General features: G+C 43.0%; 1 protein-coding gene across 1 annotated transcript in view; it reads right to left on the reverse strand.

Moving 5' to 3' along the window:
• Positions 1-5,815: 5,815 nt before the first annotated feature.
• The window catches only part of Arhgef3 (Rho guanine nucleotide exchange factor (GEF) 3), a gene marked incomplete in the record, with an annotated part of 322,049 nt that continues 304,637 nt past the window's right edge, over positions 5,816-23,227 (reverse strand). The window contains 4 exon segments of the mRNA XM_013515653.1: positions 5,816-7,977; positions 10,055-10,241; positions 12,254-12,424; positions 18,416-18,673. Coding sequence (XP_013371107.1) covers positions 7,625-7,977; positions 10,055-10,241; positions 12,254-12,424; positions 18,416-18,673 — 969 coding nt within the window.

The following is a 23,227-nucleotide window of genomic DNA, read 5'->3' on the forward strand; positions in this document are numbered from 1 at the left end:
GGGATTCATAACAATGTTTTTTATTATAATAAATTTTAAAATAAAATGAAAATTTAAAACATCTAAACATTAACCATATATTTTGATTATGTTGAATACAGACCATATTTTATTTATCCACTCACTCACTGATGGATACTGGCTTGTTTCTTTCTCTTGGTAATTGTGAATAATGCTACAATAACCATGAATATAGAGGGACTGGGGATACAGGGGATACAGCTCAGAGGCACAAGCGCTTGCCTGGCAAGTACGAGGTCCTGAGTTTGATTCCCAGTACTAAAAAAAAAGAAAATGGATCGAATATATAAGGATCTTTTTGAGATTCTGCTTTCAATTTTTTTCATATATATACCCAGGAGTGAGCTTGCTGGACCATATGGTTATTTAATTTTTAGAGAAGCTGCCATATTCTTGTCCATTTTGAAGAGCATAAGTTCTTAATTTAAATTAAACCCAATTTATCACTTCACATTCTTAATACTTTAAGTGTACAAAGGCTCCAAATTCACATCCTTGCCAACGTCAACATGTGCTACCTCCTGTTTGCTGCTGTGTGGTAGCAGTATTGTGGTTTCAGTTTGTATTTCCCAGATGATTACTGATATTGAGCATCTTGTTATGTCTTGTTGGCCAGCGTTAGTCTTTTAACTTTAGATTTATAAAAGGTGATTAGCGGTAGCCCACTGTGGTATTAATTTACATTTAACCTCATGACTAGTGTCTTTCCAAATATTTTGCCCATTTTAAACTTAGGTGCTTACTGAATTTAGTTTTTTTCTTTATATATTCTAGAGCCAAATTCTGTAGTAGAAATGTGATTTGCAAATATTTTCTCCTAGTTTGTGGCTTGCTTTCAGTCTTGTCCCTATCTTTTCTTTTTTTTTTTTTTTTTTTTTTTTAGACAGGGTCTCCTTATGCAGTTCGGATGACCTTAAACTAACTTTATAACCCAAGCTGGTCTCATCTTCCTGCCTCAGCCTCCCGAGTGCTAGGATCACAGGCATGTGCCACGATGCCAGGCCCAACCCTATCTTTTGAAGAGCAAAAGTTCTTAATTTAAATTAAACCCAATTTATCATTTTTTGCTCTTATAAAAATATTATTATTTAGGGGTCATATTTAAGAAATCTTTGCCTAGGACCAAGTCACAAAGATTTTCTTGATTTCCTTTAGAAGTTTTATAGTTTTAGGTTTTACATATATATCTATAATCCACTTACATTAGAGAAAACACTAAACAAGATCATTAAACATTAAACATATAGAGAAAACATTAAACAAGATCTCGCTAAGTCACTAAGTTGCCCAGAGTTGTGACTCTCCTGTCTCAGCTTCCCAGAGGACTGGGGTTATAAGCCTGTGGCACCATACCCTGGTTTGTAAAAGTATTGGGCTTTGTTTTTGAAAGGTACTTTCACTGCTAGTCTCCCAAAATAATTCATCACAATAGCAAGAAAAAGAAACATAAAAATCCACCTTTGATAATTTCAAAAATCTCCCTATCTTTGAGCTACAATATGTGACAGTGGGAAGCAGATGGTAGGACATTAACACAGATAAACGGTAATGGTAGCATACATATATAATGTTTGCCATGTCTGGCATTAGTGTTTGGCCAAACTAAAGCAGAAACTGCAGCCAAGAAAGCCCACTGATGAAGTCCGGGCTGATGACACAGGGACCTAGAAGAGTGGATCAGGGTAGAGAGTGCATTTGGACAGGTAAACAAAAATGCCTACTGTAACACCATTCTAGGTACTTCAGATGGATTAGCACAATTAATTCTCCCAACAACCCCATGGTTATAATTATTATCCCCAAACACCGCATAGAAGAAACACACAACCAAACTGTGATGCCCTCAGTAAGTTTAGAGAAGACATGCGTTCGCTGAATATGAACAGGGATGCTCTAAATACAAGAACAATGACAGAAAAAGAAACAACTTTTAGCAATAAAAACTGATAGGCTGATGTGGTGAAGCATGCCTATAATCCCAGAATTTGGGAGGCTGAGGCAGGAGAATTGCTTTGAGAGGCCCGCCTGCGCTACATAGTGAGTTCAAGGCCTGAGAGATCTTGTCTCAAAAACAAAACAAAATACCCCCCAAAACGAAAACAACAACTCTGATAGCAGCCTTCTCCTCATACTAACAGAAGAGTCAGAAAGCAAAGGGGGGAAAGCTTGAGATCGGAACAAAATATAAGGAAACACAAAGGAAGATTATGATCTGGGGATGTACTTCAGGACAGCACTTGCCTAGCATGCATGAGCCTCAGAGCTTGAGCTCTAGCAGGACAAGGGAGAAGGAGAAGGTTAGGGAGAGACAGAGAGGAAAGGAGGGAGGGGAGAGACCAGGAGGGATAAAAGGAGGGAGGGAAGGAGAGAGAGAGGAGGCAAGGGAGGAAGGGAGGAAGGGAGGATGAGTATCAACCCAGGAGGTAAGACAGCAAATCCAGAAGGTTCAACATCTTTCTGGAATTCCTGGAAGAAAAAATAAAATATTGTGAGAAGCAAAATATCTACCATCCAGACCTGGTGGCTCTTACGGCTTATATCTAGATGCCCCCCAAGCCTGGTGCTCACATGGGTGGGGCTTTGGGGAGGTGACTGCATCGTGTGTGTGTGATACTGGATTAGTCCACTAACGAGTTCATAGCTGCGTGTGATGTTGGGAGGTGAAGCCTGGTGGGAACAGATGGATCGCTGTGGGGTTATCCTGGAAGGGTGTCTCTTATCTATCAGTCTATCCACCATCTATCCATCCATTCATCCTCCTCCCTTGATGGCTTGCTGCTTTCTGCCTGTCACACCACAAACTTGTTTCTCCTCTGCGGTGCCGCTCTGCCACGCTGCCCTGCCATGGAGCCAGCCAGCTATGGACTGAAACCTCTGCAAACTGTGACCTACTATAAACTGTTCCTCCTTTTTATTTATTTCTTTTTGTCTTTTTGAGACAGGGTCTCGCTATGCAGTTCAGGCTGGCCTTGAGCTCACTTTGTAGCCCAGGCTGGTCTCAAACTTGCAATGATCCTCCTGCCTCAGCCTCCCGAGTGCTGAGATTACAGGCGTGCGCCACCACGCCCGGCTAACTGTTCCTCCTTTAATTTGCAGGTGTTGGGTATTTTGTCGCGGCAATGAGAAAAGTAACTGTCACATGCTTGTAATCCCAGCACTTGAGAGGGTGATGCAGGAGGATTATAAATTCAATGCCAGCCTGTGTAATTTGGTGATACCTTGTCTCAAAATTAAAAATAAAAATTGAAAAGGGTTAGGGGTGTAGGTCAGTGGGAAGGCCCTGATTTCAACCCTAGGAGTTAAAAAAAAAAAAGGTAAAGGGTAAAGTATCTAGTAAAAAAAAATACAAGATAAAAATTCCAGATTCTCTGGATTGAGTTGGCTCAAGCATGCAGCACAATGAATGAAACAGCAATTATTAATTTTCGTAGTTCTCCCAGTGATTTCACGCGTACGGGTTTACCTTTTCAGTGAGCCTGAGGGGACAGTGTCCTGTTTTGGTGACATGGAAACACATACTCTGAATGGAAACTCTGCGGGTGATTTCTTCCCCACAAATCTTTCACAGATGAGATGCCACAGCTCATGAACACTGCGGTGTGTTTGTGTGTGAACATGTATGTGTAAAAAAGCTCAAGCTAGTTGGGCCAGGGATATAGCTCAGTGGTGTAAGTGCTTGCCTGGTTAAACCTGAGGTCATGAGTTCGATTCCTGGTACCAAAAAAAGAAAAAAAGCGCAAGCTGGGCTGGGCTCTGGATATAGTTCAGCAGCACAGCACCTTGGCAAGCACAAGGTCCTGAGTTTGACGCCCGGTACAAAAAAAATTAAAAAATAAAAACCACAAGCTACTTGGAATGCACACCCTGTTTGCTGAAATAAACGCGCTGCTCTCAAAGGTGGAGCATGTGGCTAGTGGTCCCTCGCTCCTTCCCCAGGTCAAGTGATGAAGTGCCTCTTCTGGCTTGGCTATGCAGCTGACTGGCATGCCAACCACACCTGCAGAAGAGAGACGCGATGTAATGATAATTGCGCTACAGTTGCAGTGGCGATTTTGCAACTTGTTTGCCTAAATACCGTTGAGGTTAGTGACTATAATCACCTTTTTCATGGTGTGCTTCCTCATGTAAGAAAGGTTTTATACTGAATCTTCAAATTCCTACTGGTAAGTTTGGGCTTGGGGACCCCTCTCCCGTTTCCCTTCCAATATTATAAATTGCCGGGGATATAGCTCAGTGGCACAAGCGCCTGCCTGGCAAGCGCAGGTCTTGAGTTCAATTCCTGGTCCAAAAATATCCAAACCAACGTTATAAATGATAGAATTATATTACAGAATGAACAAGATAGCATGAATTAAATACATTAACCGCCTCAAAGAAAGTGAATGTTCAGTGTCTATTTCCAAATGCCAGGGGCATCCAGGTAAGAAACTGAGGTGAGTGAAACTGCATGACTATTTTCTATGCCAAATCTTCCAGGGAGTAAAACAGAGATGGGCTTGTAAAAGCATTTTAAAAAATGGAGATGGACAGAGCATACATGGCAAGCTGAAGAGCCCGTTCACCGGAGAGGTGTACGGTAGTTTCCTGTAACCACATGTGAGACTGTGGCTGTGAAGGGGTTTTCTGTCTTAGCTGCTGGAACTGTGCTGCGAATGGAAACTAATGCAGCCGGCGGCAGTGACCACAACCCAGAAGCTGAAACCAGACCCTAACTGGCACAACACTGCTAGTTCTGGCTGTTTTTGTTGCTTATGACTTTTCACTTAGACTGCAGGATTACTGTGTGTAAAATAACATTAGAGAATAGACTGAAGAAAATCATTTAGCCAGCACTCATTTGTATTAACCCACAAAATGTCAGACACACACTTTCTAATATATTAGTAAAGACACATTCTCTAGTATTCACAGTCAGTACGATTGTGGAGATCAAACAGAGAGGGAGCTTCCAAAGCGGCACTACGGAAGGACATGAGGGACAAAAGGAAGGAGAGAAAGAGAGAGAGAGAGAGAGAGAGGAAGAGGAGCAGCAGAAAGAGAAGTAAGTTTATATGGACTTACATTTGTTTATGTGAACATCTTGACTAGTCTGAAAATCAGAGGTATGGCAAAGAAAATCGTCACAGCTTATTATAACATCAAACTAACTACCAGCCTTATTGGGCCAATGCGCTATTGAGAATTGGCTACTGACAGCTTAACGATGTTTATATAGTCTTTTCATCTAAAAACTATTCTTTGTGAGAAATAAAACCAATCTTTTTAAGGAAAAAGTGGACTGAAATTTATTTAGCCTCAGGTTAACCAACATCAACCTATACTGGCAGTGAGACTCAACATTTTTTTAATGTAATGACTATAATTTATCATTTCACTTTAAACATAGTATGCATAAGGCCAGGTTTATTCAAGCAAGTGGGCCGGGCCTGGTGGTACACACCTGTAATCCCAGCACTCGGGAGGCTGAGGCAGGAGGACTGCTTCGAGTTCAAGACCAGCCTGGGCTACAAAGTGAGCTCAAGGCTAGCCTGAAGTGCATAGTGAGACCCTGTCTCAAAAAGACCAAAAAAAAAAAAAAAAAAAAAAAAAAAAAAAGATAAAAGTAAGTGAATGCATATAGAGTACTTTTAAAAATAGATGTTTAAGTTCTGCAAAATGCTGATACACCAAATCAATTTGCATCTTATCGTTTACACTTGGGAACCACAAGCAAATTTCAGAAGGACCCCCACTGCACCCCTGCCGCAGGACTGCTGAAATTTGATTGTAGAACAAACACTGCGCAAGAGGAGAATGACATTTTTAATGCAATTTATTTGAAATGCTTCCAGAAAAGTTTAAGGCCATTATACAAAAACATTCATTCCATCAAAACATTCAATGCCGTCCTTCCCATAGGCCAACCCTTGACAAACTTTTCTCGATACACGGGCCCAAGTGGCCAATGGATCTTCAAAGAACGATTCATTCACTTCCCATCACTGAAGAACTTTTCTAAGCTTTGCTCTGCCTCCATCTGCAGCAGGTTCATTCATTCGCTAACTCGTAACGATTTGAGAAACAAAGTAGTTTTAAATAAACTTGTAATAGAAAAAATTCACCATGTTTAAAATCTATAAATATGTTTTACAGGGCAAAATTGACCATAGTATTTTTGCTTTTGAAAAATAATAATGTCATATACCTTGTTTTTATAGCATTGACTCTTGTTATACAGCGCCTTTGAATGCGTATGGTCTATGTACACGGTAAAAGGACAACATTGTACTTGCTGCTTTTCTGTAAACTTGAAAGACACAGAAGATTAAAAAAAAAACTTTTTTGGCAATAATTTAGCATCACTACCAGTGCTGGTGTGGGTATAGTTTTGCACAGGTCATTCTAAATATTTACAATCACAGGGAGCTTTTTGTGTGTTTTGTGAACTTTTCTTGAAAGGTCTACAAGCCACCCCGCTCGGTACATCAAGGCTGGACACGGAGGTGACAAGTTTGGCTAGCTGACCCTAATTCATCAGTGGATGAAACTGACCTCGAGAAAAAGTAATTATGATTCTGATGACAACACAGAACCAGAGAGGCGAAGGGGTGACCCAGAAGCAGAGCAGGAACCCCCAAGGCTGTGGCCTTCCTCCAGGCTCCGGCCACGCTCCTTGCTTTTCTCTTTTAATGGTTCCCATGGAAGACCCCGAGGAAGCGCTTCTCTCACGTGCTCTGTAATCAGTCACCAACCCGGTCACAGTCCCTTTTCCTATCGCTTCATGCACACTGTAAAATAGGAGTGGCCTGGGCAGGTGAAACCCAGTGAAGACAGGGCTCGTTCATTACCCTGGTACACTCTCCCAGGCCCTTTATGTTCTATTCTGATATTTTAGGCTGCAAGTGGCTCCCTGTGGCAGGCTACCAACCATGGTAGACACCTCCTAGAGCCGTGTGCATTTTAGTTAAAGATCTGGAGGTGGCAGCTGCCTTTGTCCCGGCTCTTCCAAGGTCAGCCTCTATTTCATGTCCTCAGCGATGGCTGCATCAAACTTGCACTGGATGGAACGGCAAGGTTCAAACAATCCTTCCTCCTCTGCAAAATGAAGCTTTCAGACTCCTCAGGGATGTTCTCACGCTTTCTGGTTGAGTAACACAGAACCAAGGTCTCACGTCCGTGGTTGGTTTTTCCTAGTTCTCCCTCAGACACCGTCCCAAACTCTGTTTGCAAAGCCTTCTAGACTCCGTGCCTTTGGCCCCCGCACCACAGCGCTGGCAAAGCACTAGAGAAGCAGGGGAGGAAGAACTCTTCAAGCAATCTACCCAAAACAGTAGTTTAGATTTTTTTCTTTCTATTTGTAAAAACCCAGCAGGACAACTGAAAGTACCTCTCCGTCCCTCCGGACACCTGTTAGCTACGGTACAGGGTGACGGCTGCCAGGTTCCTGCGCCACAGACAGACTGATCGGCAGTTACAGTACGAGAGACAGAGGCACAGATACAAGAGCGTGGGTCGACGTGGCCACAAACGTATCAAAAAGTGCTTCTCCAAACCATTGCATGTGGAATGCAAATACTGTACAGGTAAGACACAGGGCTACTCCCACGAGGGACACGCCCTTCCGTCAGACACTGCTTTCCACATGCCTGCCGTTCCCACAGGAGGAGTCCGTCTGTTCCATCCGCTCACAGTCAAGGCTGACCTCGCTTGTGTCCATGCTGCAGTCCGACTCACTGTCCGATTGGTCCATCTGCTCCAGTTTTGTTTCTCCCTGCGGCTCCCGGCTCCTGCTGGCGGGACTCAGGAATGGTCCCTCGGTGTCAGGCACTCCCGCCTGCCCGGCAACACACAGAACTGTTTCTTTGGCTTGTCGAATACAGTTGAGCCACTGCTGCTTGTTGAAGGTATCATTAGCTTGTAATGAATGGGTCTGACTTTGGGATCCATTTTTGAAACTGACTCTGAAGAAGTTTTTAACTAGAAATGACAAAGACGTAAAAAAAAAAAAAAAAAAAAATCAATGGTAGGTATTTGCTCAGGCCAAGAATAACACCCGTAGCGACATTAACCCCGGTACCCATGGTATCTGTTGCTGATGACAGAACACTTCCCACTGATTCAGGACACAGCTGAGCTCTACCTGAGGCCAACATCAATCCAGTGGAGTTGACACAGGCCTGGTTTTTGGCTGCTCTCATTACACTCAGAAGGAAGCAAATGGTATCAGCTTGGGCAAGCTTAAGTTTTGTGTTTCAGGGGAGCCCAGAATCCTGGTGACCAAACACATCTGCATCTCAAAATCCTGTGGAGAGCTTGTCAGAAATACAAACCCCTGCGCCCTGCCCTTAGAGATTCTGATTCAACAGGTCCAAAGGAGGCCTGATAATCTGTAACTTCAACAAGTGCTCTGAGATAAGAGCGTTTCTGGGGCTGGGGATTTAGCTCAGCGGCACAGCACCTGCCTGGCAAGCGCGAGGTTGTGAGTTTGATTCCCGGTACCGGAAAAAAACCAAAAAACAAACAAACAAACAAAAAAGAGCATTGCCCAGCGTAAGAAGTTCTTACACTGGAGCATCAAAACATGCCATGATCTTTCACACATGAGAGTACCTCAGTGTTCAGTGATTGAAAGGGTAGGTAAAAGCACAGAGCTGTAATAAATTTGGTTTCATTTAAAAATGAAATTACCTTGCAGTGACCTCAACAGAAGTAAAATGCATTTTATTTTATTTTTTTTTCTTTCGATACCAGAAATCAAACTCACGAACTTGTGCTTGCCAGGCAGGCGCTGTGCCGCTGAGCTAAATCCCCAGGCCCAGTAAAACGCATTTTAAAAATGGTGGAGCACAACATGGAATGGGGTCTATCTAATAACATTAATAACATCTAATAACATTAATGGGCCCTGTGGGCTGCATGGAAGCCCCCGTATAGCCAGTTGCTATGCACTGCTACTGTCACCAGCAAACTGCAAAGCTCTACTTCAGATGACTTAGAGACTAAGCAACAAGGGCAGAGGAGGACCACATGTTCCACTGCTCCACGACTGCGGCTAGAAGCTAATCTTACTTCCTTAAATTCAGGCTCTACTGTTTCCTCTTGGGTGAACACCTGAACTCAGTGATGGCAAACCTTTTAGAGCTTTCAGTGACAACAAACACTCTGCTGTGGTGTGAGTGCCATAGGTTCGCCACCATTGCTTCACTCTTCTATGTCTCAGTTTCCTGATTTGCAAAACAGAGGAAGCATCAATAATCTACTATATCAGGTTGTTAGGGGGGTAAACGTGATGCTACTGCTAAGCGCTTATACAGTGTATGGCACATAGTAATCAAGACATAAAAGCTTTTATTTCTACTACTGCTACTTCCACAGTGGTGGTAGGGACTGATAAGCAAGAAAGAGGTGATACATGTTAATTACTTTGATAATGGGACGCCTGTGCTAATGTGCAAGATTCAGATGTTAATTTCTCAGACTTACTTGATGATGTCATCTAAAACAGATCCCATCCTATTTTCTTCTTTCCTTTTCTTTTTTTTTTTTTTGTCTTTTTGAGACAGGGTCTGGCTATGCAGTTCAGGCCGGCCTTGAGCTCACTTTGTAGCCCAGGCTGGCCTCGAACTCGCAACGATCCTCCTGTCTCAGCCTCCTGAGTGCTGGGGTTACAGGAGTGCGCCACCACGCCCGGCTACAAGACCCGTCATTCTGCAAGTAGTGCCCACATCAGAACTCTGACTTTAAACACCTTTACCCAATAGCAGAAGTTAGGGAAAGGGAGCGTAAGGAGCACTAGCCATGTGATAGTGGCTCACTTCCAGTATCTTAATCTTAAAGCAACCTCATGAAGGAGGTAGCTCTGCATTCCCTGGGCAGACGGCAAAGTGAAGCTCATGGAGGTTGAAGAAGATCACACCATCCTTAAGTGAAGAGGTAGCACTGGAATACAGTGTGACGCCAGGGCTCTGGCTCCTTCTTTGCCCCAGTCCACTGCTCCCTCCAAATGACCACGGCCAACACCCCTCCACAGCTGCACCTGGACGGTCGCACATACTTCTCTCATTGTTGCTGAAGGCCCCGCGCAGGGAGCCGCCCAGCCTCACTTCTCCGTCTTGCAGATCTTCCAGCAGCAGGTCCTTCACAGGAATGGGCTGCCGGTACAACTGATAGCATAGCTGCTCATTGTGGGTGACAGCTCGAGTAATCACAAGTACTTCTTGGAACAGGAAAACATGCAGTTTCTGGAAGAAAAGAGCCCACAAGATTTCCCTTAGCAAACATCTCAAATGTGGTGAAGTCCTCAGGTTCCCAGTGCATTATCAACTCTTACACGCAAATCTACCTCCAGGAGAGCAGAAGTTGTGCAGGCCCAAAGCATTTCCAGAGATGTCTGTCCACTGCCTTTCCAATAGGTAATTCCCTGGGGGTCCACTGGAGAAAGCCACACGCATGCACGCACACACACTTCTTCTCATTCCACATGCAAATAGCTTGGTGAATTAAATGAGTTTTTAACCCTCATATACTTCAAATCTATCCTTCCTCTATGCAAGCACACATTCATCATGTGCTCAGTAAGTGCCAAGTTCTGGGAATTGACACAGCACACTCCCCACTCTAAAATATCATGGTATAATGGCAGCTACTGATAGACAGATGGAGAATTACAACCCACTCTAGCAAGTGCTCCAGGGGACATCTGCACAGATGATATGATAACAGAAGAGGAACAACTTCAATAGCTAGTCAGAAATAAAAGCTAGGTGGAGTATTTGTAGATCATAGCTAGATGGGAAGCCAATGGAAGGTAAGTTATTTAAAGTAAAAACCAAAAAAACTTCAATGAAATCCCCAAATCCCAAAACCAAAACAAAACCCTGATCTCAAAATGCCCGTCTCTGGATGGGAGCCAGTTCCTGAGAAAGAAGACTTTCTCATATAGCTACAATGCATTCGAACTATGTTTTTTGGGTATTAATAAAAACGTAAGAGCTATGTTTTTTGGATATTAAATCCTTTAATATCCAACAACCTCTTTAAATTATCCATTCATTTAAATTTTTCATTTATGAGGCACAGTCTCACTATGTAGTTCAAGCTGACCTGGAACTTACTAGGTGGCCCAGGCTGGCCTTGAACTCAGGGCAATAGCTCCTGCCTCAGCCTCTCAAGTGCTAGGATTATAGATGTACACCACCCCGCCCTGCTAAATCACCGTTTATTTTCTGAGATCAAAGTAGGAGATGTAGACAGACGCAGTGGCACATGCTTATCGTCTTGGCTAGCCAGGATGCTAAGGCAGGAGATCAGCCCAGGATTTCAATGTTAGCCTGGGCAACTTAGCAAGATTCTGTCCATGAAAAAAAAAAAGTAGATGTTAACTGCTCTGTATTTGTTGAAGGCTATGATCAAAAAAGATGACAAGCTTGGTATCGGATTAATAATCCTTAGTTACTGCAGGCTGAACAGGCCTGCAATCTCCCAAACGAGTGGATGGAGAAGGCTTAAATAAATGAGACAACTGAAATGATTTTAGGGCTCCAGGAAGGTCCAACTCTCTTACAAAATTTAAGATTCTCTGGGTTAAGACCAAGACTTCGCTGAGCTGCCCATATTTATTAGGTTTTGAAACAAAGGAGGGGAACACTGAAGAAAATGCAGGAATCTGGGGCAGGGCTTGGGAATCTCTTTAAGGACTTCTCCAGGTAACACTTTATGTTAATTTAGGAGAACTATGTTATCTCCTGGAAGGCCTTTACCACAGCAGTGAGATGCCTGCAGCTACAGCGTCCTTTAAATTAACTGGGGCTGGAGCCAGACATCCTCAGCAATGGCCTTATCTCGTCCTTAGAGCTTCACAGGCCAGTACAGGCCTCCGGGGAGACCAGTGACTCACAGAGGTTCATTTAGTGTGAGTCCACTGCCCATTACCAGACAAGGGCCCTACGCTTCGGACAGCTCCCCAGTAAACATGGAAAGCCAACTGCTTAATACTAAATCCTGCTCAGAGCCACTTCAGAGTGGTCTCCATCAGCTTGGCAGACCTATGTTAGCTTCCAAAGTTCCTTCTGAATATATACTGGGCATGACATCCATCCATGCAACCATCTCATGGAATGGAAAAATGGAAAAAACATTTCTGTTTATAAGAACATGACTCTAGGTAGGGAAAGAAATCTAAAAAGATTGCAGATCAAATGGACCCAGGGTCAGGAGGCCCTGGACGAGGGCTGCGAGGACAGAAACCACTCACCACACCCCGGTTGTTCTTCAGTTCCCCGTGACAACACAGGACTCGAGAACTGTCAATCAAGGAGTCTTTCTGGCCCTCTTCCAAGTAAAGGAGCCGCTCCTTATAATAACGACATTCAGATTCGCCAGTCTTGGTGTTGATTTCTGCCACAATTCCCTGAATGATGTTTATCTATGGAAAGAAAGGGAGAAATTAGTGTGCAGAAAGTAATCAAACCATCAATATCAACAAGTCTGAGAGCCAACCTAGACATTACCAAGACACATTTGGATCTGAGATTCTGGTATCTTAAGTTGCTTCTTTGAGAAAAGGGAAAAAAATGCTTTTAATATATTGTTACTATATGCATTCATATTTGCATAAAATATATACACATACATATTTATTTATACATAGGTACAGCTATTTGAACAACACATAAAACTAACAGTGATACATAATTTTATCAGAGAAGAGATACTTGATAGTCTTTTTAGAAAATTGAGTTTAATTAACAAAATCATACATATGTAAGATTTACACACGTTTTAAAATACACATACATATGTTATGAAATGATTACTACAACCAAGCCAATTAATGCATCCATCACTTTATATCCTTAACATTAATTCATTTTCTCCCTTTAGAAACAGTGTACAATAGCATAAGTCAAAAATAACCATTGTTAACTTCCTATCACCTTGTTTTGAAATTTGGTATTGGTTTTATTGTTTTTGTGTTGTTTTGTTTTTGTCTTGGTTTTTGTTAGTTTTCTTTTCTCTTTAAAATAAAAAAAAAGCAAAAGGAAAAATGTGTGTAGCACCTCACTTTTAGAGACAGATTAAAACAGTTATGTGAACACCATTCTAGATGATTTCTTGATCTATTTTTATTTATTTTTACTTTTTTTTTTTTGTCTTTTTGAGACAGAGTCTTGTTATGCAGTTCAGGCTGGAGTTCACAGGCTGGTCTCGAACTTGCAATGCTTCTCCTGTCTCAGCCTCCCAAGTGTTGGGATTACAGGCGTGTGCCACCACGCCCAGCTGTTTTATAGCCTGCTGTTTCACTTAATGGAGTGGACACTTTTGCACCTCAATAAATTCATGTCAGCTTTGTGATATAACTAATAACTTTTTTCCATCCACTGTTACCCTCTCTTATATTCCCCACATTCCCCCTTATTCCTTTCCTTTCGTCTAATAAAAGTCTCCCCTCTCCTTTCATGTCATCATTTTTAGATTTCACACATTAGGAGGACTATGTGACACTTGTCTTTCTGAGTCTGGCTTATTTCACTTAACATGATGATCTCTAGTTCTATACATTTTCCGGAAAATGATATAATTTAGTTCTTCTTTACGGTTGAATAATACTCCATTGTGTACACACTCATAATATGTGGTTTTTTTTTTTTTTTTTTTTTGGTTTTTCTCTGGTACCGGGAATTGAACTCACGACCTTGCACTTGCCAGGCAGGCGCTGTGCCGCTGAGCTAAATCCCCAGCCCCACTCATAATATATTCTTTATCCATTCATCTGTTGATGGGCGCCTAGGCTGGAACTGTGCCGCAATAAACGTGGGTATGCAGGTATCCCTATGGTACGCCAACTAATTCTTTTGGATATACACCAATGAGTGGGATAGTTGAGCATGATCGTTCTATCTTTAGCTTTTTGAGAAGTCTTCGTACTGATTTCTACAGCGGCTATACTTACACTCCTGCCAGCAGCAAAAAGAACATTCCTCTTCCCCCACATCCTTGGGAGCACTCCTTTTTGTATATTCTTTGATGATAACCACTCTCACTGGAGTGAGATGAAATCTCAGTGTAGTTTTGATTCTCACCTCCCAAATGCTAACGATGCTGAAAATCTTTTCCTATACTTAATAGCCATCTGTACTTCTTTTGAGAAGTGCCTGGTGAGTAATTTGCCCGTTTATTGAGTGGGCTATTCATTTTTTGTTTTTTGAGTTCTTTACAGATTCTAGATCATAATCCTGTGTTGGGAGAGCAGCTGACGAAGATTTGCTCCATTTTGTAGGCTGTTTCTTGACTCTGGTTGTTGTTTCCCTCGCTGTGCAGAAACTTTTAAATCCGATAGCATCCCAATTATTGATCTGTGCTATTATTTCCAGTGCTATCTGAGTCCTCTTCGGGAAGTCTTTGCCTGGGCCTTTGTGGCGTCAAGTGTTTCCCCTCCGTTTTCTTCACAGTTTCGGGTTGTACACACCTTTTTCCTTGGGCAGAGTAATCTTTGTCATCTTTGACATCCAAGATGACTCCACTACTGAACTCCCCTCGCCTATTTCTTAAAACACGCTCAGCATTGAAACGGTAGGCTTGTAAAAAAAGTTGAGCCAGGGAGAGAAAACAAAGCAGAACACAGCAATCTGAACAACAGGGTTGTCTTGGGGACTCCGAAAACTGGTTTCAAGGTTTCAAATTTTGCTGATAGCACTACTTCAGTTTAAAAGAGCACTCTGGGGGAGGCACTCAGGGTTGAATCCGGGGGCTCACGCACGTTAGACGAGCGCTCTACCACCGAGCTACAGCACCGGCAAATGCACAGTATCACCTAAAAATACAGCCTCCTCAGTGTCACATAAAAGAAGGTTTTGGCCTTTGATGTCAACCCAGTATTAAATATAAGGGTTGTAAAATTAATGTGAGTTTTATTAAGGCAAAGCAAGTACTAAAACACTCCAGCATACTGATGTTCTCTCCACTACTTTCTTCCTTTCTTGGTTTTTTCCTCTTGGTATTCACTGTCACGTTCAAACCAAACAAAAAAAATTCACAAATATACTAAAGCCATGATTCATCCTTCAAATTAATGTTTGTCGATCTGTGTTAGACTCACTAGGTGAGTTCAAAGACAGGAGGGTGGGTCTTTGCCCTCAGAAAGCTTAAGCATATGGGAGGTATCCGAGCCATTGCTTTCTGTCTACCTTATCCTTCTATCTGTCTTTGTTTTTAATATGTAGCAAAATTCATAGCTTTTCCTTGCTTTTGAAGCCCTCAGGATCAATGGCGGTGGCTTATCGGTTAACTATAACGAGGCATGCCTGGGCAGCTGGACTCATCCGCACTCAAGTCAGTTTTCTGAGTTTCCTTCAAGTATCTAGGAAACCAGGAAGAAGATGTACCGCAGGCATAAGGATGTGTTCATTTCCTAATTTAACTCAGGGACCAGACAGCTGGTAGAGCACATGAAGATTTATAAACTCAAACGCCACAAATGGTTCCTTAGGCAGCCACGACTACTTTCAAATATTGCTTCTTTCTTTGGTATTTGAAAAAATATAGAAAGCAACAACGGAAATCATCAGTGTTATCATCCCGTACTTTATATATGCATTTGTTATAGTAATTCTGGGCCTGCTTTCATTTATTAAACATAATGCTTTGTATTTATGTCTACCTGAACATCACGAGGTTCTCATCTTCTTGCTATGGGTCTTGGGGGAAATATATTCTGCAGGACGTCCAGGAGTCACCACTTACATACAACAGGCTTCCGGTAATGCACAGTGACGGTAGTTGTGCATGTAAGGTAAATTTACTGTTGTGTGTCTCAGCAGGTTTTAAACTGAGGGGAGGGACTGTAAAGGGAGATGATGAGAAATACAACAGTACAGAGATTCGGCCCGCACATGCTGGAATCATCGGCCTTCAGTGGAATCTGCAAGCCTTGTCCTTCTGGTCCCTGGTGTCACAATGCCATACACTCATCGGCTCCTGACAGGAGCCAAGAATAAGTATCGTCATTGTTACGGCATCACAAGTAGGACTGTTCTCATTTATTTCAGTGAGTGTTTTTTCCAAGGGCTGGAAAGTAGTGGTGGGTAGGGAGAAGGGACGGTCTACGGGGTCCTTTCTGGATGAAACACACTTAGAATTTAACAATTAAACAATCCATTCTTGAATATCCAAAGTTTTATTTTAAAAAAGTTCTGAATGGGGGAAATGACTACCACCCGTCAAAACACTGCTATTAAGAAATTCCAGTAACCATGAGGTAGTTTATGCATTGCGTTAAAGGACCTTTCTTTAGAGCTAACCACAGGACTGCATGTAACCAACTGCTTTGGCATGGAAGCAGTGCACGCAGCACTCTGATTTTCCCCTTTGCATAGCTGGGATATTTGTTCAGGGAGCGCATGAGTCAAGCTACACTGATATTATGAGTTTTATGTTTATTGAACATTTATAATGCACCCAAGAGCACAGAGCTACATAATGTTCATCTGGGGCAATGCTACAAGGATTTTGAAAAGAACAAGAAGGAAAAAAGAAACAACCCTCTACCTGAGTAAACGGGCACTTAGAAGACTTGTTTTTCAGACATTTTATTTTATTATTATTATTAGTTTTTTGTCTTTTTGAGGCAGGGTCTCACTATGCAGTTCAGGCTGGCCTTGAGCTCACTTTGTAGCTCAGGCTGGTCTCAAACCTGCCACAATCCTCCTGCCTCAGCCTCCTGAGTGCTGGGATTACAGGCGTGCGCCACCATGCCGGGCCAGACATTTTAAAATGTGAGTATATTGTGCTTCACGCACAGATCTGCCTGAACAATGAGGCACGAAAGAACAGCTTCACTTTATGCACTAGGGAGCCTGGTAACTCGAGCACCCTTTCATATGCAAACAGTAACGTTTTTAAAACAATAATCCTCTTTATCTGTTTTTAAATTCACCTTTAGCTCACTGGGTGTGTTTCTTAAAAAAGAGAAGTGTGTTCCTTTATTCTGTTTATTAAAAAGAAGCAATCTTTATATTAAAACTCCGCACAGGCTCATGCACTTCGCAGAAGTAATTCTTCAGAGTAGCTGGAGCGCGAGCTTGTTTTTACGTCTGCAGACCACACATCCTTGGGGATGAGCAATGGACAGGAGGCAACCTGATGATACTCTTCCCAGTGAGAAAAGCAGACAGGATGAAGCGGGACGGCCTCACCCAAAGGCTCTGATCCCCTCCACCTGTGCTGGACCCCCAGGGACCCGGTCTGTGTGTGCCGGGCCTGCCACATGCACCGGACACCTCATGAGGCAGGAAACTCATCCCTCAGCCCAGCTCCACACCCTGAGGCCTCACCACAAAGCCTGTCTGGGGACCTCACAGCTCTCTGCAGTTCCAAAGGCAAGAGGAGCTCCAGGGATGGCCAGCTTTCTGCATCAATGTACAAGGTTACAAGGAAGGAGAAAGCCGTAGGATTTGGAGTCTCTAGTGACAGGGTTTGAATGTTAACCCTATCACTTCCTGACTCTAAGCCTGGGCAAGCTATTGAACTGCTCTAGGCCTCATCTAGAAAAGGCTCTAATAAGAAAGCTACCTCATAGGTGGTTATGAGTGTTAACTTCAAAGCATAATCTATAAAGCAATTATGTAAAATTGATTTATTAGGTGCCATTACATGCCAGTAGTTACTACAGTTATTGTTGTTGCTGCTGGTGCTTGTTATTATTAAACTTTTCTCTGTTTTGTTTTGGTTTTTTTTGGTACCAGAAATCAAACTCAGAACCTTGTGCTTGCCAGGCAGGCGCTTATGCCACTGAGCTATAGCCCACCCACCACTGCCCGCCTCTGGCCCTAAATCTTTCTCTTGAAGGAGATAGGCAGTTCACTCAGCAGTTCAAGGCTCTGACTTTCAAACTATCTGGGCACATCTTCCTGTGCCAGATCAAACTGGGGAATTGGTTGTAACCCTCTAGGTTGGACTAGGTGCGACCCTGCAATGGGGGAAAAGGGGCTAAATCAGAAATGGATAGATGTTGCCTTTACAAATGGGCTTGAGGGCTAAGCTCGAGGGCAACTCCCCTTTACTTAATAAGGTTTTCAACATAAGACCTCCCCAAAGATTTTAACACAGTCAGCAACTGTAACTAGATTAGAGTCACCTATACAAAACCGAAAAAATTCAGACTCAAAGGAACCTGAAAGCACATTTGACGCAAACTGTGTTTTCTAAGTTAGCAAACTGCATCAGAGGGATGACAAGGGCCTTTCAAAATCAAAACAAGGTTGAGGGTTGTATTAGGCTCAGAACCTAGGCTTGGGTTGACGGCTGTATTAGGCCTAGGTCCCCCACACGCAGGGACCCTTCACCGCCCCCCGACCCGATCTGCTAGCCATCACGTGGGAAACGACAAAGGAAGCGAGAAAGAAACAAGCACGCTTACAGCTTCCTCCAAGTGCTGCTGGTCTGGATTGTCGTTTGGCGTGTGCCTCAGGATTTCTCGGAGCAGCAGAGGGTATTTTACCAGCCGGCTTCTTGGGATATCAAGGAAATTCCAGAGATCTAGTTTGCGGCTAAAGGGGGATTCCAAGCAGCGCTGAAGGAAATCTTGAACTCGATGATCTTGTTTTTTGTGGTCCAGCAGGGCTTTGGCGGCCACCTGATTACTGCAGTAGCTGTCATAGGAGCTGAGACAAGGAAGCTGAGAAGAAAACAGAAAAAGAAGGTCGCGCGCCGGCATCACTGAGCTCCACAGCTGCGTGCTAGCGTCAGCTGGGAATGAATGAGCCCTGAACTGTTCTCCAGGCCTGTCTAACATTCCTTTATCCTCAGGGCCGGGGATACAGCTCAGCGGCACAAGCGCCTGCCGGGCAAGCACAAGATCCTGAGTTCAATTCCTGGTACCAAAAAAGAAAAAAAAATTCCTTTATCCTCAAGGCCAGAAGAAGCTAGCGGAATCTATTTAAAATTGCAGGCAATGGGCGGGTTCCCTAGGCTCTGGTTTGCTTTCACAAAGTAATTTTCCTGGTTGCATGTTTACTTTCTTGATTATTAAGACTATGACGACAACTTGATTGCATATTCTGCCAATCTAACCCAGCAACAAACAAACTGGAATGGCTGTACATACACACAGTTCAGAATTTTTCTAGTCCTTTCAAAAGTACCCAGTAAGGTAAAAGCCACCTTAAAAAACAAAAAAATTTCTTTAAAAATTAGTCATAAGGAACTCACGTAGAAGGTTTAGTGGCACTCACAAAAAGCAAGGGATCAGGCTCCTAAACCCAGTCTTTTGTGTGGGTTGGCGCAAGCATCTCTGCCTTAGTTTACAATTACTTGGGTCCAAGGCAGCTCAGTTGATAAAGAAGCTAAAGCAAAAGTAGAATTCGTAAAACAATCAGACGGAGAAAGCATTTATAAAAATCTTTTAAATTAGTTCTGACAGGTCAGGAGAGATTTGCGGCTATATTTTATGGTTCATATCACAATTCCATGCAGAGAACAACTGAAAGACTTTGGAACATTTTAACTCCACTGCTTTCATTCCAGCAAAACTCCGATTTCCCTGATGTGCCTCATCAGTCACACTATGCAAACACTGATCCGAGACTCCTGCCCTCCTTTCGTACTCCTCCCGCTTCATGGCACCTGATACTTGGCATCCTCACACAAAGCTACCCGCCTCCAGAAAGTTATCAGAGGAAATAAAATGTGTCTCTCCCCTGCACTGGGAAGCCATGTCCACCATGACACCTGTTCTATAGAGGATTTACTGTAAGGCAGTGAAGTGAGGGTGTCTCTCATCTCTACAACCTTAGTGCTTTGCACTGTGCCTATTACATAGTTAACATGTTTCTATTCAAGATGAACAAATAAGTGAATACTTAATGAACTATAAGATTAGGTAATATTTGATGGTTTGGGAACACTGCTTAAAAATAAAGTATGGCAGCCGGGCATGGTGGCACATGCCTATAATTCTAGCACTTGGGAGGCTGAGGCAGAAGGATGGCTGTGAGTGGGCCAGCCTGGGCCACACAGTGAGCTCAAGGCCAGTCTGAACTGCACAGTGAGACCCTGCCTCAAGAAAACAAAAAGAAAATGGCAGCATCAAAAAATTTAAATATTCTGCTGTTTCTTTTATACTTCTTATTGAATTTTCTCTGTGACCAAAACTTAAAAAAAAAAAAAAATTACTAGGGAAATAGTAGTAAAAGGTTTACTTCTGAGCTTAAAATTCCTTGGAAATGTCTACCTTCCTCTCATGTTCTGTGTTATAAAAGAAAACCTCAACATTTGTTAAAAAGAGCTGCAGAAACTCTTCATTCAACCTTATATTTGAAAGTAACGATAACCAGTACACACTCTCTCTCTCTCTCTCACACACACACACACACACACACCAGATGCGATGCTTGTAATTTAGATTTTCAGAGTTAATTAAAAAGCACCCCAGGACTTCTTAATTTCATTTCCATTTCCTCGCCTTTTAAAAGACCTGGAAACGACCAGTGTTTTCATTATGGAGAAACAAATTAGCAGTAACCATCGGATGTAAGCTGGTGAGGAGCCCCAGCTGCACTGCGGCTCGCTGTCCAATGGGCCATTACTCTTCTGATCCCCCCCCACCTGCTACTATGGCAACCAAGTCATGCTCCGGTCCTGTGTTCACACCTGACAGAGCGCTCATTTCCTGGGCATGACCTGAAAGGCTATCTGGTTTAGTCACTGGCCAGAAAAAGCCATAAATGATATTTAATGAGATAGGGGGTAAAGAACGTACACATCTTAGTCCCAGATGCACACGCTTCTTTCAAATAGCAGAGGTGAAAAGTCAGTGGTGAAGAGAACAGACTCTAGAACTGGGAAAGGTTCGGGTTCAAAGCCACCCCTTGAACAGCCGCTTTTAAATGACTCTTTTAGGGCTGGGGATTTAGCTCAGCAGCACAGCGCCTGCCTGGCAAGCGCAAGGTCGTGAGTTTGATTCCTGGTACCGGAAGCAAAAAAAACAAACCCGGGAGCCTAAATGACTCTTTTAACCTTAATTTTTCCATTTACGAAATACATATACTAATGTTTTCCTCTCCCTTAAGGAGAAAATGCATATAAAATGAGCAGCGCAGAGGGGGGCCCAGGTTAATAATCAGAAAATACTAGCTATTATTGTTTGCCCCTAGCCTACTTTATTGAAGAAACCATGGTTTAATATCGTGTGTGTGTGTGTGGGGGTTTGAGACAGGGTCTCTCTATGTAGCCCAGTCTGGCCTTGAACTCACAGAGATCCTCCTGCCTCAGCTTCCCGAGTGCTAGGGTTATGGGAGTGTGCCACCATGCCTGACTTGAAACCATGGTTTAGAGAATCAAAGCTACTTGCTCAGCTAGAGTCTGAAACTTGGTCTTACCTATCCCTCTCCTCAAAGCTCAGAACTACTTGACATCTTTTAAAATAGATTATCAAGAATTTATAAGGGAAACTCTTACTTTTTTATGAAATTCTTTTTGTCTCCTTAACACTGTGAAAAGAGACAGAACTAATTCTTTTTTTTTTTTTTGGCTTCTATGTGCCCTGCCTCTCTCTTAGGAATTAAAATTTAATTAGAAACCAAACCAACATGAGAACTTGTTGCCCCTGAGAGAGAATAAATCATTTTATTGCTGAGATAAGCCACTGGGAAGTTGCGCCTTTGTGACAGGGAAGGTTTGCTCACACAGGGTGTCAGGGGAGGGGACACCAATCCTCAGTAACCAGGGTGGTTCTCTGAAAAAAGCTACCCTTCTGTTTAAGGTCTTCAAAGTAGAAGTAATTGATTCATCCTTATGAATGTTTAAGGTCAAAAGGACTGGCCAAGAGTGCCCCATTCGGGTGGCTTACTTGTTTAAAAGGTTTGTTTTTTTTTTTCCCCCCACTTTTTTCCTTTGGAGGGGAAATAAATCAATTTTTCATGGGTCGAATGGGCTCTGACTTTTCTCATTCAAAGCCCACTAAGATGTTGATTCTATTCTGTTAAAAAGAACAGAAGTCAAACAGATGTACCCCTTGGTTTACAGTTCCCACTCGCCCGGACACATCTGCAGTTCGCAGAGGGAAAGCGTGTAACAGCTCCGGGCCTGACAGATAAGGGCCGTCTCTCATGAAGGCTGGGAACAACAGACCGGCTGTTTTGGTGCAGAGTGCTCTTCCTGTGGCAAGTCCCCTCTTGATGCCCGGAGGGCCCAGATGGGGGTGGACTATCATGGTCCCTCTCCTTTTGGGCATGCACAGAAGAACGCTCCAAAAGCTGTCCCCAAATCAAGACAATTTCCTGATAAAAGTGACAAACTTTTATTGCAGAGAGAGCTAATAACAAGGCAAATTCCTACATGTTTGCTTCTGATAAAAACTCACAATTCGCATACGATGTTTAAGGGAACCATGTCGTTCTACATTGCTATCTTGTCAAAAAGAGTCATCACCCTGCCAGTTCTGGGTGTGGATACACTACCTCCATCATGCCCGACAAAAGGAGGCTACAAACTCAACATGCTTAGAAAGACCGAGGGAAAAAAAAGAGAAGGAAAAGAAGAGAAAAGAAAAAAAGACAAGGACAGGCTGACCTCTCCTCCTTTTACAACTTCTCTGACTCCGGGAGGCTGGCTGTCTTTGGAAGAAATTTTTTGTGAGCTAAAGTAGTTACAACATCCACTACCTAATAAAGTGAAAGTCAAAAGTATAAGATGAATGATCTCTTGAAATATTAAGGCACATTTTCTAAATTATTCATCTCAGAACATGACTTGTCTTTCAGATACCCTTGGGATATTTCAGCCTTGGTGCTAAAACTGACTCCTGCACTAAATGTGGCCAAGGCATGAAACCTTCAAAGGTTCTGGATAAAGGCAGTAATGGAAAAACACAAGAGATCAATGTTGAAACTTCCTACCACCAACTTGGCACCAACTGGAAGTGAGAAGTGCTAGGAAGGTGAAAATACAAACATAACTGGAGAAGGAGAATTGATACAGCAGGAGCAGGGTTTATAACCTTCACAACGCTCTCCCAGTGGGGACATGATCTCTAATACTAGCTGTCACGTCACTTCCTGGCTATCTTCCTAGAATACAGGGTAGATCAGAGGGACGAGAGACCTAACTCTACCTAGAAGAAGTCACAGAAGTAGTCTTCTGGGACAGACCTCTCAAGTACTTACAAAAAACCCAGAAATGTACCAAAGCAGGGTGGCGGGGACGTGGCAAAATAGAGCCCGTGTGCCATGTC

This window comes from Chinchilla lanigera, unplaced genomic scaffold (genome assembly GCF_000276665.1).
Source record: "Chinchilla lanigera isolate Chin_1 unplaced genomic scaffold, ChiLan1.0 scaffold00029, whole genome shotgun sequence".
Classification (NCBI taxonomy): domain Eukaryota; kingdom Metazoa; phylum Chordata; class Mammalia; order Rodentia; family Chinchillidae; genus Chinchilla; species Chinchilla lanigera.